At 39.3% G+C, this 24801-nt stretch overlaps 1 protein-coding gene across 1 annotated transcript in view; it reads right to left on the bottom strand.

The window, feature by feature from the left end:
* LOC134171625 (protein FAM13A-like) overlaps positions 1 to 24801 on the bottom strand; it is a 69110-nt gene that overhangs the window by 41222 nt on the left and 3087 nt on the right. Inside the window, exons 4-5 of the mRNA XM_062634039.1 lie at positions 24045 to 24228; positions 15989 to 16124 (exon numbers count right to left, since the gene is read on the bottom strand). Coding sequence (XP_062490023.1) covers positions 15989 to 16124; positions 24045 to 24228 — 320 coding nt within the window. The remainder of the gene's footprint in view (positions 1 to 15988; positions 16125 to 24044; positions 24229 to 24801) is intronic.

Genomic DNA, 24801 nt, shown 5'->3' with positions numbered 1-24801 from the left:
ATTGGAGACTTTCCAGACACAAATTCTCATTTAGTACACTCATTCAATGTAAGCATGCAAGAAAAATTTTAAAAGGCATTATGAAAGCTGTGACATTGTAAATCTAATGCCATTTAACATCTCCATTACAGACTTCTCCTGAAAAAAATGGTTTATCTATGACCACATATGACAATTCAGATGTCCTTATAGCTCTTTTAATGAAAATTTGATAGCAACTGATGTTAGAAATCCAATTATTACTGGGCAAGTTACCTCAGTCACCTTATGCCTTTTGATTTTGTCTTTTTATTTTAAGGAAATTGACAGCCAAAGAATTGAGAAAATAATATATTTCCATTTTGTCAGTTTTTAGAAGTAAATAAAGATATTTTTCTGTAAATCGCCATGTGGGATTCCAACTGCTCTTTTCTTTCATTCGACCTCCTCCCCAGAACTGAGTATCTATCTGGTTGTAACTAGATTAAAATTAAGCCTTCTTTGAAATAGACTTTGGGATTTCTGTGTGTCAGCTTTCAAAGACAGGCAGAAACATTCAGTGTCTATTTATTTAAACTCCTGTCCATAATAAGGCCTTTGTTACTGTTGGCCCTTACCAAGCAAGCCTAGAGCATAAAGCATCTTTTGCCAAGAAATACTGAGATTCTTCCTTGTAGAGTAATTCCCAAGCTTCTGACTGTCTTGTTCCCACAGTGCTTCACTAGCTGAAAAACTGAATAAAATTGGCTCTGTTTACATAAGAACAGATATTAATAGAGTCCATGCTCTTTTTCGTTGTATGCCATGCAAGGACATACAAAACGACCAATTTAGTCAACACATAGGTGAAACCATTCTGCTAAGCAGCCACTGAAATGAGTAGGGTTAAGATAGAAATTTCATTGGGTATTGATTCTGGAGGCACAAGCGGGGAATAGAGATGGAAATCACATTGAAAGTAATTACTAGATCTATATTTCAAGAATTTTAAAAGCTTAGCCCTACAAAGCCTACATTCCACCCACATTTTATTTGTATTATCTTCCATCTTGCTCAGCGTGTGCTAGAGGAAAACTATGTAGTGCAGTAAACAAAAAAAGTGATACAGAACACAACAGCAGATCTGCAGTTCCTAGCTGTGCACTTATTTCAAGGGAGCTTTTGCCTGAGATATGGATGAACCATTTCAGCTGTACCTCTGCTTATCCAAAACTATCTTCATGGTCAAGTTTCATACAACCTTTTCTTTGCCTACACTGAGGAACAAGGGAAGGAGAAGAAATCAAAGCTTAAAGTCAATTACAAGGTTTAATGTGTCCACTATTCACTAAGCAATGTGGTTCAAATCTCTCTCCCTGACTTCTACCAGCAGCATGCATAGCTTATCTTCCCTGCTCCCAGAAACAACAAGGCATCCAACACAAACATCCCAGAGTAGCATTACATCTGGTCAGACAAACAAGAGGGAGGACACAAAGGACGTAAAGGAGAAGCTCCCTACTTTTCTCTCACCTCTGTATAGTGTACAAGAGCAGGCTGTGAGTCAGTTTTCTCCCACAGGATGGAGAAGGTAAGGAAGAACGAACAAGAGGTGCCTGAAGATAGATTTTGGCAAGGCATGAGAAGCAAAGTACAATTCATCTCTTTAAGTGCCTCTCTGCAACAAAGTGTTGCATTCTCTAACCAGAACTGCATGGGATAATGTGGTCCTAGAAATACCCTAAACATCCAGCATCTCTAAAAATGTCATGTGCCTATAGAACAGCCTACCATCAATATACCATCAACTACAGGAACAGCCTAAAAATACTGTAAACTACAGAAATCCCAAGAAATTATGGCTTCTGGAAAAAAAAGAAAAAAAAAAAGGCTTTTGCAATACATTCTGGAGTAGAGTGAAACAACCTGTTACTGGCGCATCTCAGACTTTAATCTTTTGTCTTCACTAAGGTTGCTAGCAACTGCGTGCAACCAGTGTCAAGCCCACTATCTTCTCACACATTGGGCTGTCCAGTTGATAGGCATGGAATTTGTTCTGAATGTCAATGGAAACACTGCAGGCAGTGCTTTCTGTAAACAAAATGCTGTCGCTGCCTGGAAAATAGCCCATGCAGACAGAAAACTTGGAAATATGGCAACTATCTGGCTTCTCAAAAATGACAAGGAGCCAACAAACAATACTTATTTTATATTCAAATCCAAATGAATCCCATCCAAAAGTAAGTGGGTTAAGAATATTTGGGGAAGTCCTCCAGCACACACAGATTTTTAGAATATATATTGACATTCTGTAGGGCAGTCCAGGAAATGCAAATTGAGCCAGAGCTGGCAGGGAAATCCAGCTCTCTTATACATACAAGCTCACAGAGCAGCTAAAAAGGAAAGCTGAGATGCTGTGGAAGAGATTACTGGAATTGCATCGCGGTGTGGCAAGGAGTGTAAAATGAGTAGCTAATGAGAAAGGATCTGAGGAAAAAAAGAAAGAGTGCAAAGAAAAAAAACAACCAAGTGCTGCAAAAGTGTCTTCACTCTTTCAGATTAATTCTTACAACATTGTAATAAATTCTTCCTTTTCTAATTGATTTTTTTTTTCTTGAAAGAGCTAAAAAGAAGTCCCAAAATTACCACACGAATACAGAGGGATACTAGCAGTAAGGCTGAGGCAAGAAAAGCTACCTTGGCTTACCAGGCTTAATAACAAAGCCTTTCATAGGGGACCATCAATGCATAATTCCAGTGATGTAGCACAAATGGAGGACAACAATAAGGGGGGAAAAAAGTGAACTACATGAAAAACACTAGCACAAAGTGTCAGATTAAAGGATAGTTGAAAATTTTAAAAGTTATAATACATATGTATTCAATCTGTCTTCAGATGTTCAGTATCTAAAAGCCTGACTTAATGTGCATGAACATTCTAAAGTGATGTGTTGGTGAAATTCATACTTTGCCCTGTTTGTCAGCAGCAGCCTGACTGTCCATTTATGGGATGTCTCTAATGCTTCCAATGAGGATAGAGATAGATCTGCAGGCCAGCACTAGCACAAGTACAGAAACATCCCAGGTCCAACAGCAACAGTGCACAGCAGGTGTCTTTCCCATTCTCCATCTCTTATCCATTAAGCACAAGCAAAGCAGAGCTGAGACAAAGGGCTTAACAGATAGGAGATGGAAATACATACACTACTTGCTCTCTTCCTTCTGTTGTGACACATTTTACTCCTCTTTTTGTGCAAGAAGAGAACACTGGGGATTGCTTTTTTTATTATGAAGCTCTGAACTTACACTCATTGAACACAGAGGAAAGTGATGTTAACCAATGTTCATCGTCACTGAAAGCAGAACGGCATCAGTAAGAACAGTGTATTTGCACAGACAGCATCATTGTGCTGAGAAGCAAGTGGGAAAACAAACCTCTGAGATTTGGTTGTAGTGGTTGAATGAGACACATTCTCAGCCTAGTTTTGATAAGAACTTCCATCAAGGATATAATAAATGTTTCCAAGAAGATCCTTATTGACCACCCTTGCATAGAGCCGTACCGGGTTTCTACTTCGGTGAACTGATATTTTCCACCTAAAACCAGGCCTGGCTGAAAAGCTCTCCATCTTTTGACCCACACTGATCAAGCAAAAATCCTGTGGTAAAGAGCCTTGAGTCAGGACAAACTTACCAGAGCTTTTGGATAACAAGTGTGCATTTTCATGTCTGCCTTAACAGAGGTGAAGAAGTCTCAGAAAAAATTCTGCAAAGCTAAGGTAATTCATGAATAATTTGACTTTTTAAGAAAAAAAAAGTCTCTAAGACTAATGACTTTTGCAGCTACTCTGGTGGCATCAAAGACTGGAAAACATTAAATACAGTGGCAGCAAACAGAAAAAGAATCTATCCTTCTGGTATCACTACATGTTACAGAAGAGTTTAACCAGCTGGTAAGGAAAATTTGAAAAGGGATATGGAAACATGATATTAAAAAGATGCATACATCATATTGAACCATTACTTCAACTCATTCTGAAATGTCCTTGTGTCTGCCAGTGCTGTGGTTAATATAAAGCGTATGAAATTCAGAATGCAATTAAGTCTTGGAAGAAGCACAGTTGGAGGCTGTGGCAGTTTCTATAGCAACCTGAAAGGCTCAAGACTAGTAACGGGAGATTAACTTAAAGGCAAGATAAGTGCATAAATACAGCTCTCATTTACCATTTTCTCTGCTTCCAAATGGGCCATGTATTTTCAATTTAAACAATACAGAAATGCAGACAGATGTCCTACTTGTTACTAACTAGGGCAAAAAAAATAACCTCTAAAAACATTCTGTTAAAAAAATTCTGACAATTTCACAGTTGGGGAATCATCCAAACTTCACTAATTAATACAATCAAAATGGAAAGCACTGAACTTGAATGCTGCCAGAAGATTAGAATGAGGCTTCAAGATAGGGAACATGACAGTCATAACAAGAGTTTGCTGATGTCAATGCACTGTATGCTTCTGAAAAAATCCTTTGACATATTTTTCTGGATTACACTTCAGATAGGTTTTAAATCTTTGAAACAGCAAGAGCAAGATACAGAAGAATTTTTGTAAGTACTACAAACCTCTTTTCCTTTCCTTTTTTTTTTGTACTCTTTTCAATAAGAAAGATAATATTGAAGAAGCCTCATCCAGTATTTTTCCTGGCAGTTAAGATCTTTTATTCAAAGGTTTAGTTGAGACTGCTGTCACCCTTTTGAACTCCTGTCCACCTGACATACAAATCTTAAAAAAGTACATGAGATTCCCTGGCCACATCCTTAGACCAGCCAGTTGCTCTGAACTTGTTTTACTTCATCATTTAAAAAACAATTGATATATGCGTAAGACATTCAGGAGCATGTATAAACATAACCATGTATGTAAACAAACATGTAGTGACAACACTACCACAGGTACTGAAAGCAGTTTCTTCAACTAAAGAGATAGTCCAAACTAATTTACTCTATCCAGCCTGCAAGTAATGTGGAGCTAGCCCTAGTACCTCTGAACAGCACTGGATTGTCCTGCACACATATGTATCAGACTAGTGAAAGAAAAATAACACTATCCCTACTTTACTACTCATTGGTGAATTAACCAAGCGCATAGTTAATTCCCAATATGTTCCAAGGATTACTGTGGAATAACTGCCTTGGATAACACAAACCTCTTGGGTTTATCCAATTGTGCCTTCAAACCCTCATGTGGTTTTACTTGCACGGTGAGCTTTTTTGAATGGAATTTGTTGACTTCCTGCCTACTTAAGGAAAAAATGCAGACACCCCGTAAAAATTTCAAGAAGTCACTGTTATCTAATTCAAAACATTTGCTACAGTGCCCTGAAGATATTCAAACCTGCCCATGATAATATCTAAGCACCACCTAGAGTAATGAGACTGGCACAGCATTACTTACAATGGAATGTGTTCTCTGTTTCTGCTGTGGTGGGAGGTTGCCTGTTGCATGCATAGAGCACAAGAAAATGATAAGCTGATATTTTTTTGTCAAAGCCATGCTATACTCTCTGCCATGTTAAATATTTCTACTTGCAAAATGCCTTGAAATTACTCTGGTTCAAGAATAGTATTCCCTTCTCCACAAAACCATTCCAGAGTTAAAAGCAGCTTTCCCCAGGGAGGTCCACCATACAGCTGTTTGGGAGCTGCACAAATCAGAGCTGTGCCACTAAAAAAGTTATTCACGTAATACCTTTTTTAGGGGAAACCTAAAGACCTTGTAGCAGTTTCCAGAATTACTATTTTGTTCTAAGAGTCACAGCAGAGTGAGATGAGGACATCACTCTCAACTTCTTCATTGAAGTGATTTGTAAGTTGATAACAGAAAACTTATTCTTCTATTTTCCACTAGTAATTTTGTACTCCCTTTTCAACTAATTGAAAAGCCATAATTAAAAACCATGTGGGGATAGCAGCAGCCCTTCAACTCTGAAGTTAATTTTGAATAAAAAAGAAATCCCATGCTACATAAAAATTTCAAAAAAGGGAACATTACATACTATGGAATCTATTAAGCAGGAAGAAGTTGAAGAGATCCATCATTCCCCTCAGCATTCTTTGGAGCTGACCTGTCCTTTAATTGCAGTTACTGTATTCTTCTTTGAAGATTTTTTTTTTCTATTCTAGAGAGGCTGTGGCAGTGCCAAGATTCTCAAGAGAGACAGCTTAATAAAAATATAAAAAATGCTGCCCTTCTCTTCTTCACACAAAGATTTTTGTATTTTTCCTTTGATTTTGACTTGATATGAACTTTTCTCTTTTAAAGAAATAAAGGAGGCTTCACTGGAGCAGCAACCACATTTAGAAATATGTATCATCTCAGATATTAGCAAAGGGTGTAAAAATAGAAATGAGAGCAAAGCTTTGCAAAATTGATTAGTTTTCATTTGGAGTTTTATTTCTTCATTTGTTAAAAATTATTGTTTATGAGCTACTTAAGCAGAGTTTTCAGAAACAACGTATCTGTGAATTTTGAGCATACAAATGAATTAATATCCTCCCTAATTTGCTATAGACTTTAGAAATAAAAAGATTTCATAAAGAGTGAAAATTACATGGATCTGGATTTGCTATAGACATTGGAAACAATTAGACTTTACAAGGAACGACATTTAGATCTGCATTATTTCATCTACTTCTGCTCTCTATGGTCAGACAGTACAATAACTTTTTTACCACGTGAACACAGGGGATAAGAAATGCTGGAAAAGAGGAAAGTACCATAAGATCATTTAGTTGCAACCCCACTGCCATGGGCAGGAATGCCTCACTATAGACCATGTCACCCAAGGCTCTGTCCAACCTGGCCTTGAACACAGCCAGGGATGGGGCATTCACAGCTTCTTTGGGCAACCCATTCCAGTGCCTCACCACCCTAACAGGAAAGAATTTCTTCCTTGTATCCAATCTGAACTTCCCCTGTTTAAGTTTAAACCCATTACCCCTTGTCCTATCACTACAGTCCCTGATGAAGAGCCCCTCCGCAGCACCCTTGTAGGCCCCCTTCAGATACTGGATGCATGGAGACCACATAGCAGCCTACTCTTCTCCAGGCTGAACAGCACCAACTATCTCATCCTGTCTTCATGCAGGAGGTGCACCAGCCCCTTGTGACCCGCCTTTGGACTTGCTCCAACAGTTCCATATCCTTCTTATGTTGGGGACACCAGAACTGTACACAATACTTCAAGTGAGGTCTCACAAGAGCAGAGTAGAGGGGCAGGATCACCTCCTTCAACCTGCTGGTCGAATGCAACCCAGCATACGGTTGGTTTCTGGCCTACGAGCACACACTGAAGCCAGCTCATGTTCATTTTCTCATCAACCAGCACCGCCAAGTTCCTCTCCACAGGGCTGCTCTGAATCTCTTCTCTGCCCAACCTGTAGCTGTGCCTGGGATTGCCCCAACCCAGGTGTAGGACCTTGCATTTGGCTTGGTTGAACTTCATGAGGATAGCATTGGGCCACCTCATTAGCATGTCAAGGTTCCTCAGGATGGTATTCCTTCCTGCCAGCGTGACGACCATACACTGTCAACACTATTTTCTGCTGCTAATAATTAAATCACTCTCTAGGGAGATCCAGAAAGAGATTTTGGTTTAAGTTGACACATTTTTTGCCTGCAACAAAAAAGTTGCTAGAGAAGTCTTTATTTTACAACTTGCAAGAAGAAAAGACTATTTTCTTTGTAACACAGAAATTACTAAGGGCAGGTGAAAAGAAAGGCATGCAGAGCTTGCTGATTATGTAGAATACAGCAGCTTGCTGGTCTGCCACAAGCTGGTTAAACTTCTAACATGAACTGTGCTTAGTGGTTGCAAAGTGTAATTAAATAGATATAGCTCCTTAATCCACAGCCCACCTAATATTAACTTTTAACACAGCTCATTTTCCTCTTCTCCCACCTCCCACCCCAACCAGCACTTCAGTTAAGCTTGGAAATCATTATGGAATATAAGTGATTAGCAAAACTGCTATGAATTTGCCTAGACTAAACATAAAGGACATGAAAACAAGACTTAGAAGAGAAGTAAAGCATCAGATATTTAATCAAGGAAATATTCTGTTCATCCATCATTCCTTGCAATTAAACAGTAGATTGCCTGGTATACTTTCCTAGCGAAAATATGAAAAAAGCCCCATATTTTTAGAAGTACTGAACAGTTTTGTGTTACAGCATGCATTTCCTATTTCGGCTCATTGTTTATTAGGGCTGCATGGCCCTCTTGTACTGACCAGTGAAAAAGACAGTGAAGCTCAAAGCTATTCATGTAATTTCCAGAAAGCTTGAAAATAAAATCAGAAAGAACTAAATATCAGATAAAGAGTTATAAATCATTATTTCTACACTTGATCTCCACCACAACTCCATGAAAATACTAAAATCATCTTGTAGGCACTCTGTTGGAGCAATTCCAGGCACAGCTACAGGTTGGACAGAGAAGAGATTCAGAGCAGCCCTGTGGGGAAGGACTTGGGGGTGTTGGCCAGTGAGAAAACGAACATGAGTCAGCTTCAGTGTGTGCTCATGGCCCAGAAAGCCAACTGTATCCTGGGCTGCATCAAAAGGAGCATGACCAGCAGGACAAAGGAGGTGATCCTGCCCCTCTACTCTGCTCTCATGAGACCTCACCTGGAGTACTGTGTGCAGTTCTGGTGTCCTCAACATACAAAGGACATGGAACTGTTGAAACAAGTCCAGAGGAGGGCCACAAGGATGATCAGGGAACTGGAGAACCTCCCAATGATGATAGGCTGAGAAAGTTTGGGCTGTTCAGCCTGGAGAAGAGAAGGCTGTGTGGAGACCTCATAGCAGCCTTCCAGTATCTGAAGGGGGCCTACAAGGATGCTGCAGAGGGACTCTTTCTTCATCAGGGACTGTAGTGATAGGACAAGGGATAATGGGTTGAAACGTAAACAGAGGAAGTTTAGATTGGATATAAGGAAGAAATTCTTTACTGTGAGGGTGGTGAGGCACTGGAATGGGTTACACCCAGGGAAGTTGTGAATGCTCCATCCCTGGCAGTGTTCAAGGCCAGGTTGGACAGAGCCTTGAGTGGTATGGTTTAGTGTGAGGTGTCCCTGCCCACGGCAGTGGGGTAGGAACTAGATGATCTTAAGGTCCTTTCCAATCCTAACTATTCTATGATTCTATGATAGTGACTAAAAAGTTTCTCTCCTTTATTTTTTTTTATATTTTTTTTCTTCCAATATAGTCCCAAACAGCTTAACATCTTGAGTGAGGTTAAAAAGATAATAAATAAAACACACAAAAATCCTAAAGCTAAAGAACTCCCCTTGTCATCTCCTGTCCTCCTCTACTTCCACCCACGCCTTGAAAATGGTAAAGCTACCTTACATAGCTTTATCATTCCCCTGCCTACAGCATTTACACAGGGATGGATCAGCTTTTTCCTAACCCAGAACCCAGGTCCCTGTCTTGTCTATGCCAGGCAGAGATCCCAGCAACCCTCATTTGGCAAACCTCTGCATCAATTGCCCACCCCACAGGCAAGATGTAGGGGAAATTAGTAGATTTGGCTCCCCAGGTGTGGATAATGGCATGAGAAGTCTCCAGAAGAAATTGAAAGGTGAGCCCCTCCCTCAGCTCTCACATGAAGCCCAGCAACTCCCAGGCAAAGGTTCAGTTGCATACTGAAAGTAATGCTGGATCAAATAACATCAGTCCCTCAAGCATTTCCTTGCCCTACCAGCTTATAGAAAAATTCAGTCATAGAATCATAGAATGGCTTGGGTTAGAAGGGACCTTAAAGATCATTTGGTTCCAATCCCTGTACCATGGGCAGGGACACTTTCACACAACACCAGGTTGCTCAAAGCCCTGTCCAGCCTGGCCTAAAACACTTAGCATGATCATCTTCAGGCACAGCTGACTACCCCACCATTTGGCAGAACAGCTTAGACCTCCACTATTTCTTTAATAGCCAGAATCCCCATATGCACATCTGTAGTCCTATGGGAACAGGGGAACATCTAATTAAAGCAGCTGGTCAGTGAAAATTCAAAGGTGAGAATCCAGGTTGTTGACAGAACCTCAGCTTCAAGCACACATCTAAATTGCCAGCCCCACAAGCCAACCCATATGCAAAGCTAAACAGCAATAATGTTTGTTTAAATTTAAAATGGTCTTTGAACTGACCAGAAATGCATTTGGGAAAAAAGCATATATGAAGTATGGAGGTGTTGTGTTTAGTTGTTCTTATTAAAACTTACTTAAACATCACGTTGTTTTTTCCATAACACTTTCACAGGCTTTTTTTCAATTATTCCTCCCCATTTTTTTCCACAAATATTTCCACTGCTTTTTTTCTTTTTTTTTTTAATACACATTTTTTAAAGTATCAGTAAATCAGGACAACTTGGACTAAATTTTTGTAACCATGAACAAGTGTAGCACACAAATTCACCATACATTTCCTTCCATTTCTAATGGTTTTATCTCAATTCATTTTTATTTTTATTACAGGCATATTTCATCCCTTTCCTTTTTCATAGCAAAATAAAAAGGTACCCACTATTTAGTTTGATAGTTCTGGAAAGTATTTAGCAGAAATGCTGACTCATGAATATGCATTTCCTTTAAACTTGAAACAAAGAAATTAAATTCCGCAGACTCTGCGCTACAGCAAAACCCCAAATAAACTGGGAGAAAGTGAAACTGTTAACATGCTTTCAGGATTCAGCCAAGCCTTTCTGCATACAACTGCGAAAAGTACTACCCTTATTCTTCTCTCAATTTACACTAAGTTCTTAAGGATGTTTGCATATTTGTTAGAATAGGCAAAATAAACTAAAGAGGAGCAAAGCAGCCTAGGAATTGCCTGGGGGGTGAGTAGGAGAGGCAGCTTGAGGGGAATCTGTGAATTCAGAACATGTCTATTAAATTCAGCGTTGCACAGCTCTGTAACTAAGTATAATTAAATGAACTACAATAAACTACAGCTACATGAAAAATGGGATCTTCTTATTTCAATTTTTTTTTTCTGACAGTGAAATGTGTTTTTCATGTTGTATTTTACTCAACATTTCTTGCCTGATTTTCTGAATACATTTCCCACTCCCATCCCTAAACCTTGCATGAAATGAAAAACCACTAAGGGTTTAAAATAATACCCTTCTTTTTCTGCCACTACTATTACAGCCATTGACAAGTAAAAAGGTTGAAATATTTTGGTGCTTATATAACACAAGCCTTTCAGTAAAATACTTCTAATTTCCCAAAGGATAATTTTCCTATCAAAGACTTCACTTCTGACGTTTTTTTCAAAAAGCCCTGCTTGTCAGTAAACAAATGAAATTGCTCATGCACACTAAAGAAAAGAAACACAGAAGTGATATGAGATTTTCTTGGTGTTCCTGCTGTGGTACTGAAGGTGACACAAGCATAAAATACAAAAGGCTTGCATTTCATAGTGGTTTGGAGATGAGTTCATACAGTTCATACCCTTCCTTCATGCCTCTCTGATACCAGTTCATTATCTGAGGAAGGAACAAGCTGATGTTCCGATACATTACAAAAATAGAAATGAAATACCTAATTTGCAGATAGGTACTCAGAACATGTTAGAGTTCAAGCTCTGAAATGAGAGAAAACGATGCTGACACCAAGTGGACGGAAACGCTTCCGGCTCCATCCTGTTGTAACCATGAGGCACATGAAAATCTCAGAGCTGCTAGTCAGGTTTAGGTGTTGTGGTGAATTTTTTAAACATCAGAGGAGGACCACACAGATCCTCTGAACACAGAAACCTGTACTTCTAATGTGTAAACTAGCTGATTAATTATAATTATCTTCCTTGTAGTGTAGCTGATCTTAGTAAGCAGAGCAACTGGCTGCTGCTCTGAAAACATCAGGTATTACCCTCTTTCACAAATGGCAGATAAAAGTCCTTAATCTGTAACCTATATAGTTCAGTGGGCCTGACTGGCTATGACAGGAGCTTTTGATATGCCCTGTTCACAGAAAAACTAAAAACAGGCATTCAGAGGCTGAGAAGTAACAAAGATGAGTCTCCACTGACACGGTTTCTGTACAGCCTGCAAAACACATTTTCCAAGCCAGAAAAGGCCTGTATCAGTGACCAGTTTGAGAAAAAACTTCCCCACTCGCACACTTTTTATCATTATTGAATGACAATGAGTGATCAGTGTAATCAGCCAGCGTGTTTGCCTGAATTCTGTATTTGTGTTACTGATTGCAAGAAAAAAAATCTCGGGATTTCAGTTTGACCAGCTCCCCTCTTCTGCACTCAAGCTGCTTGTTGCAGTAAAACACAGAAGCCTGTGTTTCATGTCACACAGAGCACACACTCACCTGCCAATATGCTCTCCTCTTGCAAGCCTTCCCCAGAGAAAAAAGTAAATTACAAAAAAATACACATTGAGGGGAGAAGGGAGAGAAAAGAGCAGAAAGCAGCAAACTGCACTAGCTCATAGAAAGGAGTTGAAGTCCCTGCCTACACTACAGCAGTTTTTATCAAATTCTTATACCTATAGTCAGTAAAACATTCTGCGCTGCTTACCTGGAAAAAAATTTAAAAAAATAGAAAAAATCCTTACAATCTATAACCAACAGTTTCTGTGGGATGTAGGTCCTAAAAATGTATGGCATTTTTTTATCTGGTCTTCTGGTTTGGGCAGTACTCAAATATAAAATTAAAACTTGCTATTTAATAAGCCCATGTATTTTTCTGGAATGGGAAGCAATATGAAGAAGCCTTTCTATAATGTGGCAGTAATCCCTACAGAAATATTGACAAATCTCCTGGCACTTCACATAGTACACGCAGGATTTGCTGTGTTCACATCTAAATCCAACTAAAAGTTATAATTTCTAAGCAAAGAATTTACATGAAAGAAAGTAATGAAGACCTATGCCAGTTTAAATTTAGGAAAAACTGTTAATAGCAACAAATAGGAATTGGAACTATATTCCATTATCCAAGAAAAATTATTTTAACAGACAGTTTCATCTAGCCTGGAAATTTCAGTTTAGTAGAACATAAGATAATGTCTGTTTGGTTGTTCATTCATTTTGAAAGGTTTCAGCTAATTCCACAAGCACAGAATTATCAAAGGAAAATATCAGTTAAATTATTGTTGTCCTCCAAATTGGGGACAGCTCATAGTTCTTTATCATGACAACTTCAGATGAGAGAGAAGCACCACATCTTTTTCACAGAACAGGGTTAATGCCAACATGCCCATTTCCTCTTTCAAAAAGGCTAAAAACCAGAGATTAACGAACCTCTCCAGACCACAAAAGTCTTCCCAACAAAACCATAATTTGAGTAGATAAAGTCTTCATGACATATTTAGTTTCACTGTTACAACCAACTCCAAACCACACTTCAGTTTCAGTAATTCATTCTGAGGTGTCTGTGGTCAGCCTGCAGGTTTAGGATACTGTCCAGCTCTCATTCCCCAGTCTGCTGGATCTCTGCAATCACTTTATAAGGGGGTTCCATGATTGCAAAGAGCAGCTGCATGAGATCCAATCAATAGGCAGTCCCTGCAGCCTTGCTGTTATATAGTGAAGTGTGCATGAAAAGGACACACGAATAAAAAAAAAACAAAAACAAGAAATGAGACTCATTTCCTCAGGGTGTAGGCTTTTCTTCTAATGAATCCCATGCTTTAATGGAAATACATGCAGTGGCTTGAATGTACCCACAAAGGCATGCTTTTGTTTGTTTGCAAGACAAAGGTAGTGTGCATAATTCAGGAATGATTTATTTATGGCTTCTACACAAAAAGGAGATATGAAAAAACACACTCTTGGACTAGAAGCAAAAAAAGTTCCATAGTCAACTTTTACCTAGAACTTAAGATTCAGCAATGATGAGGGCAAACAACATGACAAATTGCTATTAGCAAGGTTTGGTTCATAATTTAATTACACTATAAAAGTTAAGCTAATCTTGTACACATCCATCACAGCTAGTGATATGCTTCAAGTTAAATACAGCTATCTAAGAGAGGCCTCAGGTCAAAACAAACATCACAGTGTCTAACTTCTTTCTGAAGAATGATTTAAGCCAAACAGGAAAATCAGTTTAGTACCAGTTCAGTTTGCAAGCTAATTAATTAGGTTAAAAAAAGACCACAACAAAACCAAAAACAACAACAGGGAGGAAAAAAAAAAAAAAAAAAAAAAAAATCACAGGAATTAAGTAGTCCAAATGTTAGTATCTCTGTAAATGCTTCAAGATATTTCATGAGAAACAGCCAGTAAAAGCAAGTTTAACTTCCAGGAAGCAACAAGGGATCTGAGGCAGGTTTGCTATTTTACTTTTTGCTTGCTTTGCTGGAACTAGAACACGCACTTTTAACATGTTTAGTTTGTAAACCTAACTTCGATGTTTCCAGTTTAATAGACTTTGAGCAATTATTGTGTTATGAAAGATGAAGGGTATCTATCCAATGTGCTGGGTTTCCTGTCAGAAATTACAAAAACAAGATCAACCACAGAATACTGAATTCCCTTCTCACCCGCAGATGGGATTTCTTTCATAAGCTTACCTCAGAGCAGGAGAGTGCCTCATGGCTATGCCTTGTCTGAGGTTTTATTAAAGAACTTGAAAGGACCTTTTCAGCAGAATTCTTTCCCATATCACCACAACCCCAGGCAGACTGTGACATTTTACAGAATTGCAGGGAGTGAATTTGCTTCTAAAACAAAAGCACTGCAATAGGAAGCCAGGTTTTCTGCCTTCTCTAATACCTTTCCAATTTTCTTTAGCTGCCAATGCTGTTTCTAATTTTGCAGGCAGAAGCAGATACAATAGGATAGCTAATACTTTGCCCTTGTGTGCTCATTTGAGTACAAATTGCAGGAATGCTCAAAGGTGGCAGTGACACGGGACACCTTCAGAGAGTAACGTTTGTGCTCCAACACTGCTTGTGTAAAACAACCCTAGATTTAGATTTTGGGCCATGTCCTGTGACACAGCAAGACTATTTCAGGAGCAGCCTTGTATCAGTGCATGTTGTTCTCTGTACTTACAGCTGTACAGGATTTATTTCAAAAGAGAGTTTCCAAGGAGCATTACAGTCTTAATATTCAGTTTAAGATATGTAATATGCTCTAAATACTGAATTTGCTTTTGTATTAGAAGTCTGCTGGTTTTCCTTAACAGAGATACTTGGAGAAGGAAGACAGGAAATCAAGGAGTTGCAAATATGAGGAACATGATCTACAGTTACATGCAATGCAAATCTCTTTCATAATCCTTCACTTGGTTTGGCATACTGGTATCAATCTAGTCATGAACCACAGGGATGTGTGGTAACTGCATGGTGCAGTATTAAACTGTAGGCTTTGCTACATTTCCTTCATGTCTTTTTCTAAAAATCAAGTTCAATTTAGGCAGCGATGATACCTCAGACCACGAATTGAAAACAAGACTTATACCAACCCTATTCCTAAACCAGCATTTGTCTTCCTATCATATTTTTTCCACCAGGAGGTTTTTAACAAAAAAAAAGGCAAGAAAGGAATCAAGGTACCAGCTCTGTTTTAGACAGAATATGCCCAGGGAGAGCTGAAACTATGCAGCAAGTTCTGGAAAGTTAAGAGATTTTTCACCTTTCTGATTTTGCTTTCGTTCATTGCCAATGTATAATGAAACTCACACACAAAATAAGAAGTGCTTCACTTGAGGAAAAATCCAGTGTCTTTGATCTAACAAAGCTCGGCATTACGATATTTGAAGTGGAACAACTTGAGATTTTATTGTTGGCCTTTTATTTTTTTAATTTCTTTTTTGTTTCAAAATCATATTCTTAAGCACTCATGTTTCTTCTCTTAGGCATAAGATGAATATTTACATTGCTAGCAACAAGCTACAGTCATTAATTACACTAGGTATAAACAACTATGCTCCCATTTCTAAGTTCCAAGCTAATGAAGCACTTTTGATCACTTGCTGAATCAATTCACATAACTTTCTTACCTGAAGGCCATCTGCTTGTCTCTGGGAGAAACAAGAGTTCCAGTCAACAAAAAGCATCTCATGGTGTTGAAGCAAATACAGCAGGAGGCCATTGTACAGTCGTTGTTCTTCAGAAGCCAAGGGACTGACAGGGATCCTAAGGGAAGAAGAGACAGATTAAGTTTAGGAGCTCTCAGATCAGGGGCTAATGTTGAGACACATAGGGAGCCCCACATTACCCAAGATAATTCAGCAAAGCAGCCAGCTGGGTGACTTGATAAAGCGGAATTCCAGCCTCACTTCCAACAAGCAATTGCTGGAACAGGGACAAACTTAAATTGGTGGCTCGCAACACTGGGAGCCTCCCAGTGACAGAGCTCCAGTTTGCTGCAACAGTTCACAACCTTTGAGTAGCGAATGAAAAATGAAACTTTGAGTAGCACAGAAAAATAGCTAGAACAGAAACTGAGAAATTAAGTTTATAAAATCAAGGATGAAGAGGATCATAGAAAGCCCCAGAAATCTGCAATCACTCACTGGCACTGAGGCTGGAAGAGAGTAGGTTTGCTCTAGTTTAGTTTATGAAGGTGAACTTTGATGGCTAGAGTGTTTTATTACCAGAACTGCCTAGAAAAAAAAAAAACAAACATAAGAAACTGTTTTAATATTTTTATGTATTTTTAATAAATAGAAGTGGAATTTGTACTATCCACTTAAGCAGAAAAAGCTGGAATGATTCAACTACAGTGAAGGGATTTTTTTATATGGAATTCTAATTTCATTCCCTGAAGAAATTGTGAAAGAATGAAGAAATTCATTCCCCAATGAACTATTTAGAAGCCTGCAAGACATTTACATAAATGCTGTCACTATAACACAGCTTCTCCAGCCATATTGCACCAACTCATTTCCACCCAGCACAATATTAATATTTAAACAATAAATTCATAAACTCTGGAGACTGATGTGGAGACATAAACACACCAGTCTTCTGTTTGCAGTAAATTCATTTTTCGAGATTTTAAACTACAAATATACATACTGGGCCCAGTCAAAATTCTTTCATTCACATTCTTCTTTTGTAAACTTACTGTTGTTTCTGTAAGAACTTGAGTTTGGGCTCCTTTTGAAAGAGGATGGTTTAAGCAGAGTTATAACCAGATACAACACAGACAGATTTACAGGGTAAACTACTGTCTCATCACTTCTTTCTTTAGGGTTGGCTAATAGTTCTGCTTCTTGGATTCCTATTCTTCTCAGGACAGACTCAGGTTCTCCACAAAAAGAAGCCATCATGTAAAACCTCACTTACCAAGCAACAGCCTTTCTTGCATACAATAGTCCTAAGAGATTATTCATTATTTGCCCAAACATTAACACCCTCAACTCACAGGCCACACAAGCAGATATTTTAGTCTTTTGCCTTCTTTTTCAGCATCATTGTTTAACTTAGACATATGTTCCCAAATCCATTTCTACCAGTTGTTAACTCCTCACTAGTAAGTAGCACTGCACAAGCTGTTCATTAAGATAAACAGTTCTCACTCTACTTTTGGGTTGCACATTCCCTTACTAGGAGCCTGTTTTGTATGCCCATTTATCATTTCATCTTAAAATAAATCTAAGCAATGCTCTGGGATGTCACCCTCCAGCTGACTCCAAATATCAATGCTCATCTGCAGATGTCCATAAGTGGCAACAGGTGTGTATTCCAAATATAGAGTATACATTTTTAGTTTTCTCTGTAGCCACCTTCCACAATGACTTTCAATTAATTTCATAAAATAATCACTTCCTGCCTCTTCAGATATTTCTACTGCTAGCAAAAACTATATTATCAGACTGACAATAGGGCAACCATGTTTACACACTGCTAAATCTAGGAACATGTTCCTAAGAAAAGCACAGCTAGTGAAGTATATTCTGCACTTCACCATAAAAGCTCTGTAGTCACTTGGAGTGCAAATTAAACACAGGAGAACACTCACTACAAATAGGAAACCATTAAGACTTGATCATCAGGAGTCACATACTGGTTTCCTGGAATCTAAACTTTTCAAAGTTGCTTTGCCACAAAGTACAAGCTAGAAAATCCATACAGTCCCTTGCCTTGGATTTGCCTGGGATATGTGCCAAGGCTCCCTGCTGTCAGAGGCTTGCTATAAATTTGCTACAAAAGAAAGAATGAGTCAAAGTGAGTAGAAGCAAACAGCTGGTTGGCTAGCATCCTTGTACACTCATGCCAGAATTACTTACTGAGGTTAGTAGCAAACATCCCTTTACCAAGATGAGGTGTAAACAAAGTATTTATAGAAATTTAAGTAACATCAGTTAATCTCTGATAAAAGCAAAACACCACGTTCTCCTCAGCATTTACAGAGACTAGCAGGACATGAAACAGCTCACAAGAAGGATAATGAATAGCAACAGAAATAAATACTTCAGGGCATAATCATAAAGATAACAACAAAAGTTGGTAGAAGAGTGGAGCCTAGCAAAGAAAGTCTAGGGAGTAGCCAGCCTGATACGTGACTGATGAGTTGAGTTTTTGGTTCCCTTGCCTACAAGTAGATAAGGACATGAAAGCTGCATCATGCAGATGTTAAAACTGAAGTCTCAGAAGATAAGAAAGAGATGCTAGAATCAAAAATCTAGAAGAAAAGTAACATGAAAGCTGCTGATGGAGCAACTTAACAGCAGTGAAGACAGCATAACTCAATCTCATGGGCAAAAAATAGCATGAGGGAGGAAGGCCAGTAGAAGAAATCAGGAGCTGGTTCACAAAGGAGACTAAGGTAAAATTAAAACATTTTACTCAGTTATGCTTTTACTGAAACCTACTTTTTTTTCTTACTCTCACTTTGGGTCCTACTGATACCGGGAAATAAAGGGTTAACATTGTGCCTGCTTGCTTAAGCAGTCGCTGTGCTTGGTGAAGCAGAACTGTAGGAGTCAAAGTTGCTAGAATGGTGAAGCAGAATTGTAGGAGTTACAGCTGCTAGGCCGAATTGCAGTAGATAAGATTCATAGCTTAATATTTAAGACATTCTTGTTCAAATAGTATGTTTAGAAAGAAAAAGAACAAAAGATAGACAGAGTAACAAAATTTGGAAACTTGACAACTTTCTGCTTTGAGATATATAGAACCGGCTTGTACCGAACCTGATGTTTGGATAGGAGCCGAAACCTTATTGAGTCTGCGTGAAAGCAAGACGCTCCTAGCGGTGATGAAAAGGAACTACAGGCCTTCGTCCTCACGACCCCCTAACGACCACCACCAGGAGGCACTGTGTAGGTGCACCAATGGGATGAATGCCAGAAAAATAATTATAATACTAGACAGGAATAGAATCATAGAATAATTCGGGTTGGAAAGGACCGTAAGATCATCTAGTTCCAACCCCCCTGCCCTGGGCAGGGACACCTTACGCTAAACCATATCACCCAAGGCCTCGTCCAACCTGGTCTTGAACACTGCCAGGGATGAAGCATTCACAACTTCCCTGGGCAACCCATTCCAGTGCCTCACCACCCTAACAGGAAAGAATTTCCTTCTTATATCCAATCTAAACTTCCCCTGTTTAAGTTTTAACCCATTATCCCTTGTCCTATCACTACAGTCCCTGATGAAGAGTCCCTCTGCAGCATCCTTGCAGGCCCCCTTCAGATACTGGAAGGCTGCTATGAGGTCTCCATGCAACCTTCTCTTCTCCAGGCTGAACAGCCCAAACTTTCTCAGCCTATCATCATATGGGAGATGCTCCAGTCCCCTGATCATCCTCGTGGCCCTCCTCTGGACTTGTTCCAACAGTTCCATGTCCTTTGTATGTTGAGGACACCGGAACTGCACATAATACTCCAGGTGAGGTCTCACAAGAGCAGAGTAGAGGGGCAGGATCACCTCCTTCGACCTGCTGGTCACGCTCCTTTTGATGCAGCCCAGGATACCGTTGGCTTTCTGGCCTGCGAGCGCACACTGAAGCCGGCTCATGTTCATTTTCTCATTGACCAGCACCCCCAAGTCCTCCTCCACAGGGCTGCTCTGAATCTCTTCTCTGTCCAACCTGTAGCTGTGCCTGGAATTGCTCCGACCCAGGTGTAGGACCTTGCACTTGGCATGGTTAAACTTCATTAGCTTCGCATCAGCCCACCTCACAAGCATGTTGAGGTCCCTCTGGATGGCATTCCTTCCCTCCAGCATATCAACTGAACCACACAGCTTGGTGTCATCGGCAAACTTGCTGAGGGCGCACTCAATCCCACTGTCCATGTCAGCGACAAAGAGGTTGAACAAGACCAGTCCCAACACCGATCCCTGAGGGACACCACTCGTTACTGGTCTCCAGCTGGACATTGAGCCATTGACAACAACTCTTTGTGTGCGGCCATCCAGCCAGTTCTTTATCCACCGATTGGTCCATCCATCAAAGTGATGTCTCTCCAATTTAGAGACAAGGATGTCGTGTGGGACAGTGTTGAACGCTTTGCACAAGTCCAGGTAGATGACATCAACTGCTCTACCCCTGTCCATCAGTTCTGTAGCCCCATCATAGAAGGCCACCAAATTGGTCAGGCAGGATTTCCCCTTAGTGAAGCCATGCTGGCTGTCACCAAGCACCGTGTTGATTTTCATGTGACTTAGCATGCCTCCCAGGAGAATCTGCTCCAAGATTTTGCCAGGCACAGAGGTGGGACTGACTGATCTGTAATTCCCCAGATCATCCATTTTCCCCTTCTTGAAAATGGGGGTTATATTTCCCTTTTTCCAGTCATCAGAAACTTCACCTGACTGCCATGATTTCTCAAATATGATGGCCAGCTCCTTCAGGAGCTGAGGATGGATCTCATCAGGACCCACGGACTTGTGCACATTCAGATTTTTAAGATGGTCTTGAACCAGTTCCTCTCCTACAGTGGGCACAAGGTCTTCATTCTCATATATATTAGGCATGAAGAAATCTCATGTTTAGGTAATCAGTCTATGTACTATAAATGAACTGAGTGGCAAAGGAGGGTGCACATGCTTTTGAAGGAGCAACCACCATGCACCTCAGTGCTGAATAAAGCATACCTATTTTACAAATCTGACAAGTTGTGGAGTCAATCTGCGTATCACTACCACCCTGAACAGGGTGGAAGCATATAATAATATAACAGAATTCTTCTAATATGAAGGTTATTTTCGTCAAATATTCGATATAAGCAGCATTAAATTAAGGGACTGCAAGATAAAAGACAGCTTATTTAAGTTCACTTTTCACACAGTGATATTAGTTTCCTAGCATTTAGGAGTTTCCTGTGACCATGTAACTAGACTTCCAATATAACACCTGTGTTAAGGCTTATGTTTTTGTATTACTACTACCATAGCTACTAATTGTGAAGTGTATGCAGTTTAAGCTTGCAAGATATAATAAGCAGCAAGTTTTATATTCTCATTTTGTGCCCCCAGGGTCCATATGTGCTCTTATGTACCAACCATTAAATATTCCAACTCGGTCACTTCAGTGAAGGTATAGGCATGACAGGTCTCCACAAATAAAAGCATACCAGATTGACAGGTGATATACAGAACTTACACTTGAATATAAATAGATCAAAAGTTTAAAGTAAAATGGCTTATAAACAACCTAGTTTACTTGCTTAATGTCAAAGAAGAAAGAATTCCACAAAAATGCAGATTTCCAGAATACATCCACAACAGTTTTAAAAACTGCAATGAATCAGTGCCATAAGTCTAGCTGAAGTTACATTCAGAATGTTATTTCCAACAACTGCATGGGATATACACTTCTGCAGATTAGATATGGAGTTGTTTTTTCCATAACCTTCGCGTTCTGACTGAACAAATATAGCAAGTACACGACGTGTTTCACTTTCCAGTGAGTCTACACTCTGGCTGCAAAATGTTTCATAATGTGGTGACTAATTGCACTAATTCTTGCTCTGAAAGACATAAAGCATATTTGTGACTTTATTCCATGTGTGAGCAGACATGGGTTGCCACATTAGACTAACTTGAATTTTGCCGTTTTACAGGACAATAAAAATGGCTTATTCCTAATCATTCAAGCCCTCAGGTCACTCAGCAGGAAGTGGTAGAGCAATCTGACAGAAAATGCCAGCTGCCATGCTCTCCCTTCCACCCAACTATCAAAAAAAAGTGATTTTTTCATAATCCTAGGAGGTAACTCTCCAAGGACAGCACAAGTTGGACACTTTAAAAAAAATGAGCTCCAGACTTACTGGTTTCTCTCCCACAGCTGGTAAGATCAGAATGACTAAAAAGCTGGAGTTAATGTTCATAGGGCAGACTTCTATTTATGGTAGCTGTGTTGCCTTGACAAGTCACTGGCAGGGAAACTCGATGCTGTTTTCAAGGTTTCTCTGACAGATCATTGCCACACGCATTTAGTTTAGCACTAAGTGTACTTAAAAAAAAAACAACCAAATCAAACAGAACAGCATGCTCACAAGCAACTGGACCATCTCCCAAAACAGAGTGGGATTCTTAAAAGCTGAAATAGTGCATCAATCTGTAAGGGAGCCTACTGCACTCTTATGTGTAGATACCAAAATCAGTGGGTGCACATTCAGGTAATTTAGAAATTGAGATAAAACAATAAAATATTCTTGCATGTCTGTGCATGCACAGAAGTCCCAGGTGATGGCAAAGGGGGTCTGACGGCAGAAGAGTGACAGTGCAGTTGAGTTAGTGTGGGTGTTAAGGGTCAGTCAGATTTTTTGTGAAGGCCTTCTGGCATCAGCATTTTACCTGTTTATAAGTAACACCATATAACTAACCCAGACACTGGAAAGTAAGCCTCATCTGCCTACACTGCTTTACTAAATTTAGCATGCAGATACTAAGGAACTTAGGGAATGGTTGTAGAATTACTTTGTTCCACCACTGAATATCCTCCATGGTGAAGTTTGTTCTCACTAGAGTGAATAGCATAACTCCTACTACACTACATGTTGTTGGATTCTTCTCCATAGCTGTACTTTTGCTAAAATAAGTGCACTTTTCTTTGTATCACCTGCAAAGGCTATATACTGATACATCTGCTGATAAGCCCATAGAGCAGGTAAACAGACACAGAGACAGCTATGGAAACAGCGGCAAAAAGTGCAGTTCCCCAACACAAAGCCTGACATTGATTTCTAATACTTTTGGTACCAATTTACCTGAATATATCTTCTTAATAACTTACTTTGCTTGTCATATTAAAAAAAAAATATGTGAAAAGTAACACGGCTTTTTTACTGCATAGAAAATACTAATTGTTAATGTATACATTTTGCAAAGGGACATTGGCTTATCATTCACATTAAGTTGGAATACCTGTGAGCCACTAAAGGGTTTACAAATTGTAAGACAGGCAAACATTTTAATATCCTCTAGTATCAACATGGTGGATAGAATAAATCATTTCAGCTTCACTGGAAAATCCTCTATTATCAGATCACTCAAGACTGCTCTTCCTCACCACCTTGACTTGCAGGATGTATGCCCTCCCACCTTTCTTTTTTAGTACCTAGTTATGTGTCCTTTCACCATCATCTCAAACACACCTTCTCCAGCTTCAGCCAGGAACTCGTTGCTTTTGAGCTCATCTGGCCCCTGTTCAGATGTCAATTTGCATTTTAGTCATTCTGCAAGGACAGAATGAGTTACTTCTCTTTCTTGATAGAAGAGATTCCTTTCTCTGATATCAAACGCTATTTCAAGACCAAAGTCAGCCTTACCTTTTCAGAATCAAGGTTAACATCTAAGTAACCTCTAGACTCAGAACTGAACTTGGCTAAGAAAAGAGTAGTTCTCATTAAACAGCTCTCCATCTCTCATGCCTTTTGTCTTCAGATGGTTTCTTACTGGAGGCTGGACCTGTACAGTCAGCGCCTGACAGGATGAAGGTGGTAAGCCAGCTCAGAATTGTTACCTCCACGCATAACACACTATATAAACATTAAACTTTCCAAATATTCCACTGATTACTGGACATATGATAGAAAGCCTCATTTTAAAGTGTGATCTAGCAGTCCTAATAAAGGTAGCTAAATAGAGAGTACTCACTTGAACAGAGTGGGTCCAAACACAATGGCTAAGTTTTCCAGAGTCATGAAATTCACTGCACTGTGTGTTGCTACCTTTAACAGGAAAGCAGACAGGAACTGAAGAAGGCTCTGATGAGCTTTGGGTAGGCAGTTGAGCAATTGCCTCAGGTTCTCTATGCATTCTGTTGTGTGGATTTTGTGCTCTGGGGAGGAAAATAAAAATGACACAGATATTCCTAATAATAACACAATTTCATCATAGACATGTTTATAGATCTGAGAAAGAGGGAAGGTTTTAAAATACATTAGAGCAAAATAATGAATAATTATGTCCTAAACAAAGAATTTGTACACCAAATTTTAACAACAATGTTCATGTATCAATATTTAAGTACCATGGATTTTCCAGATACTGAGTGTTATATAGACTGTTTCGGCTATTCTTCCTATTATGACAGAATCATCTGGTACTGGCTGCTTTTTAAATGGAGTTGCAGGCAGTAGTCATTTACCTGAATCCTTAAAAGGTGACATAATATTGTCAGCCTTGATTATCCCTAGAGATTGTATGCATGCTGTATGAGTCTCATTAAGAGGAATAAGAAACTGTACCCTTTCAGCCCCACATTATCTTCATTTCCTGACTAACTGGCACTCTCAGTCGCAAAACATTTTTGCTCTATAAATATGCAACAGTAGTTACACAAGAGATGCTTAAAATCTAAATTGGGGATACTTAACATTTTCTAGGTTCTCATTCTTCAAGTAAGAGCTAC

Source organism: Pezoporus occidentalis, unplaced genomic scaffold, assembly GCF_034315485.1.
Source record: "Pezoporus occidentalis ecotype Australia unplaced genomic scaffold, CSIRO_AGI_Poc_V1 ctg41, whole genome shotgun sequence".
Taxonomy (NCBI): Eukaryota; Metazoa; Chordata; class Aves; order Psittaciformes; family Psittacidae; genus Pezoporus; species Pezoporus occidentalis.
Note: the sequence above shows the minus strand (reverse complement) of the source record. Positions and strands in the feature narration are given on the sequence as shown.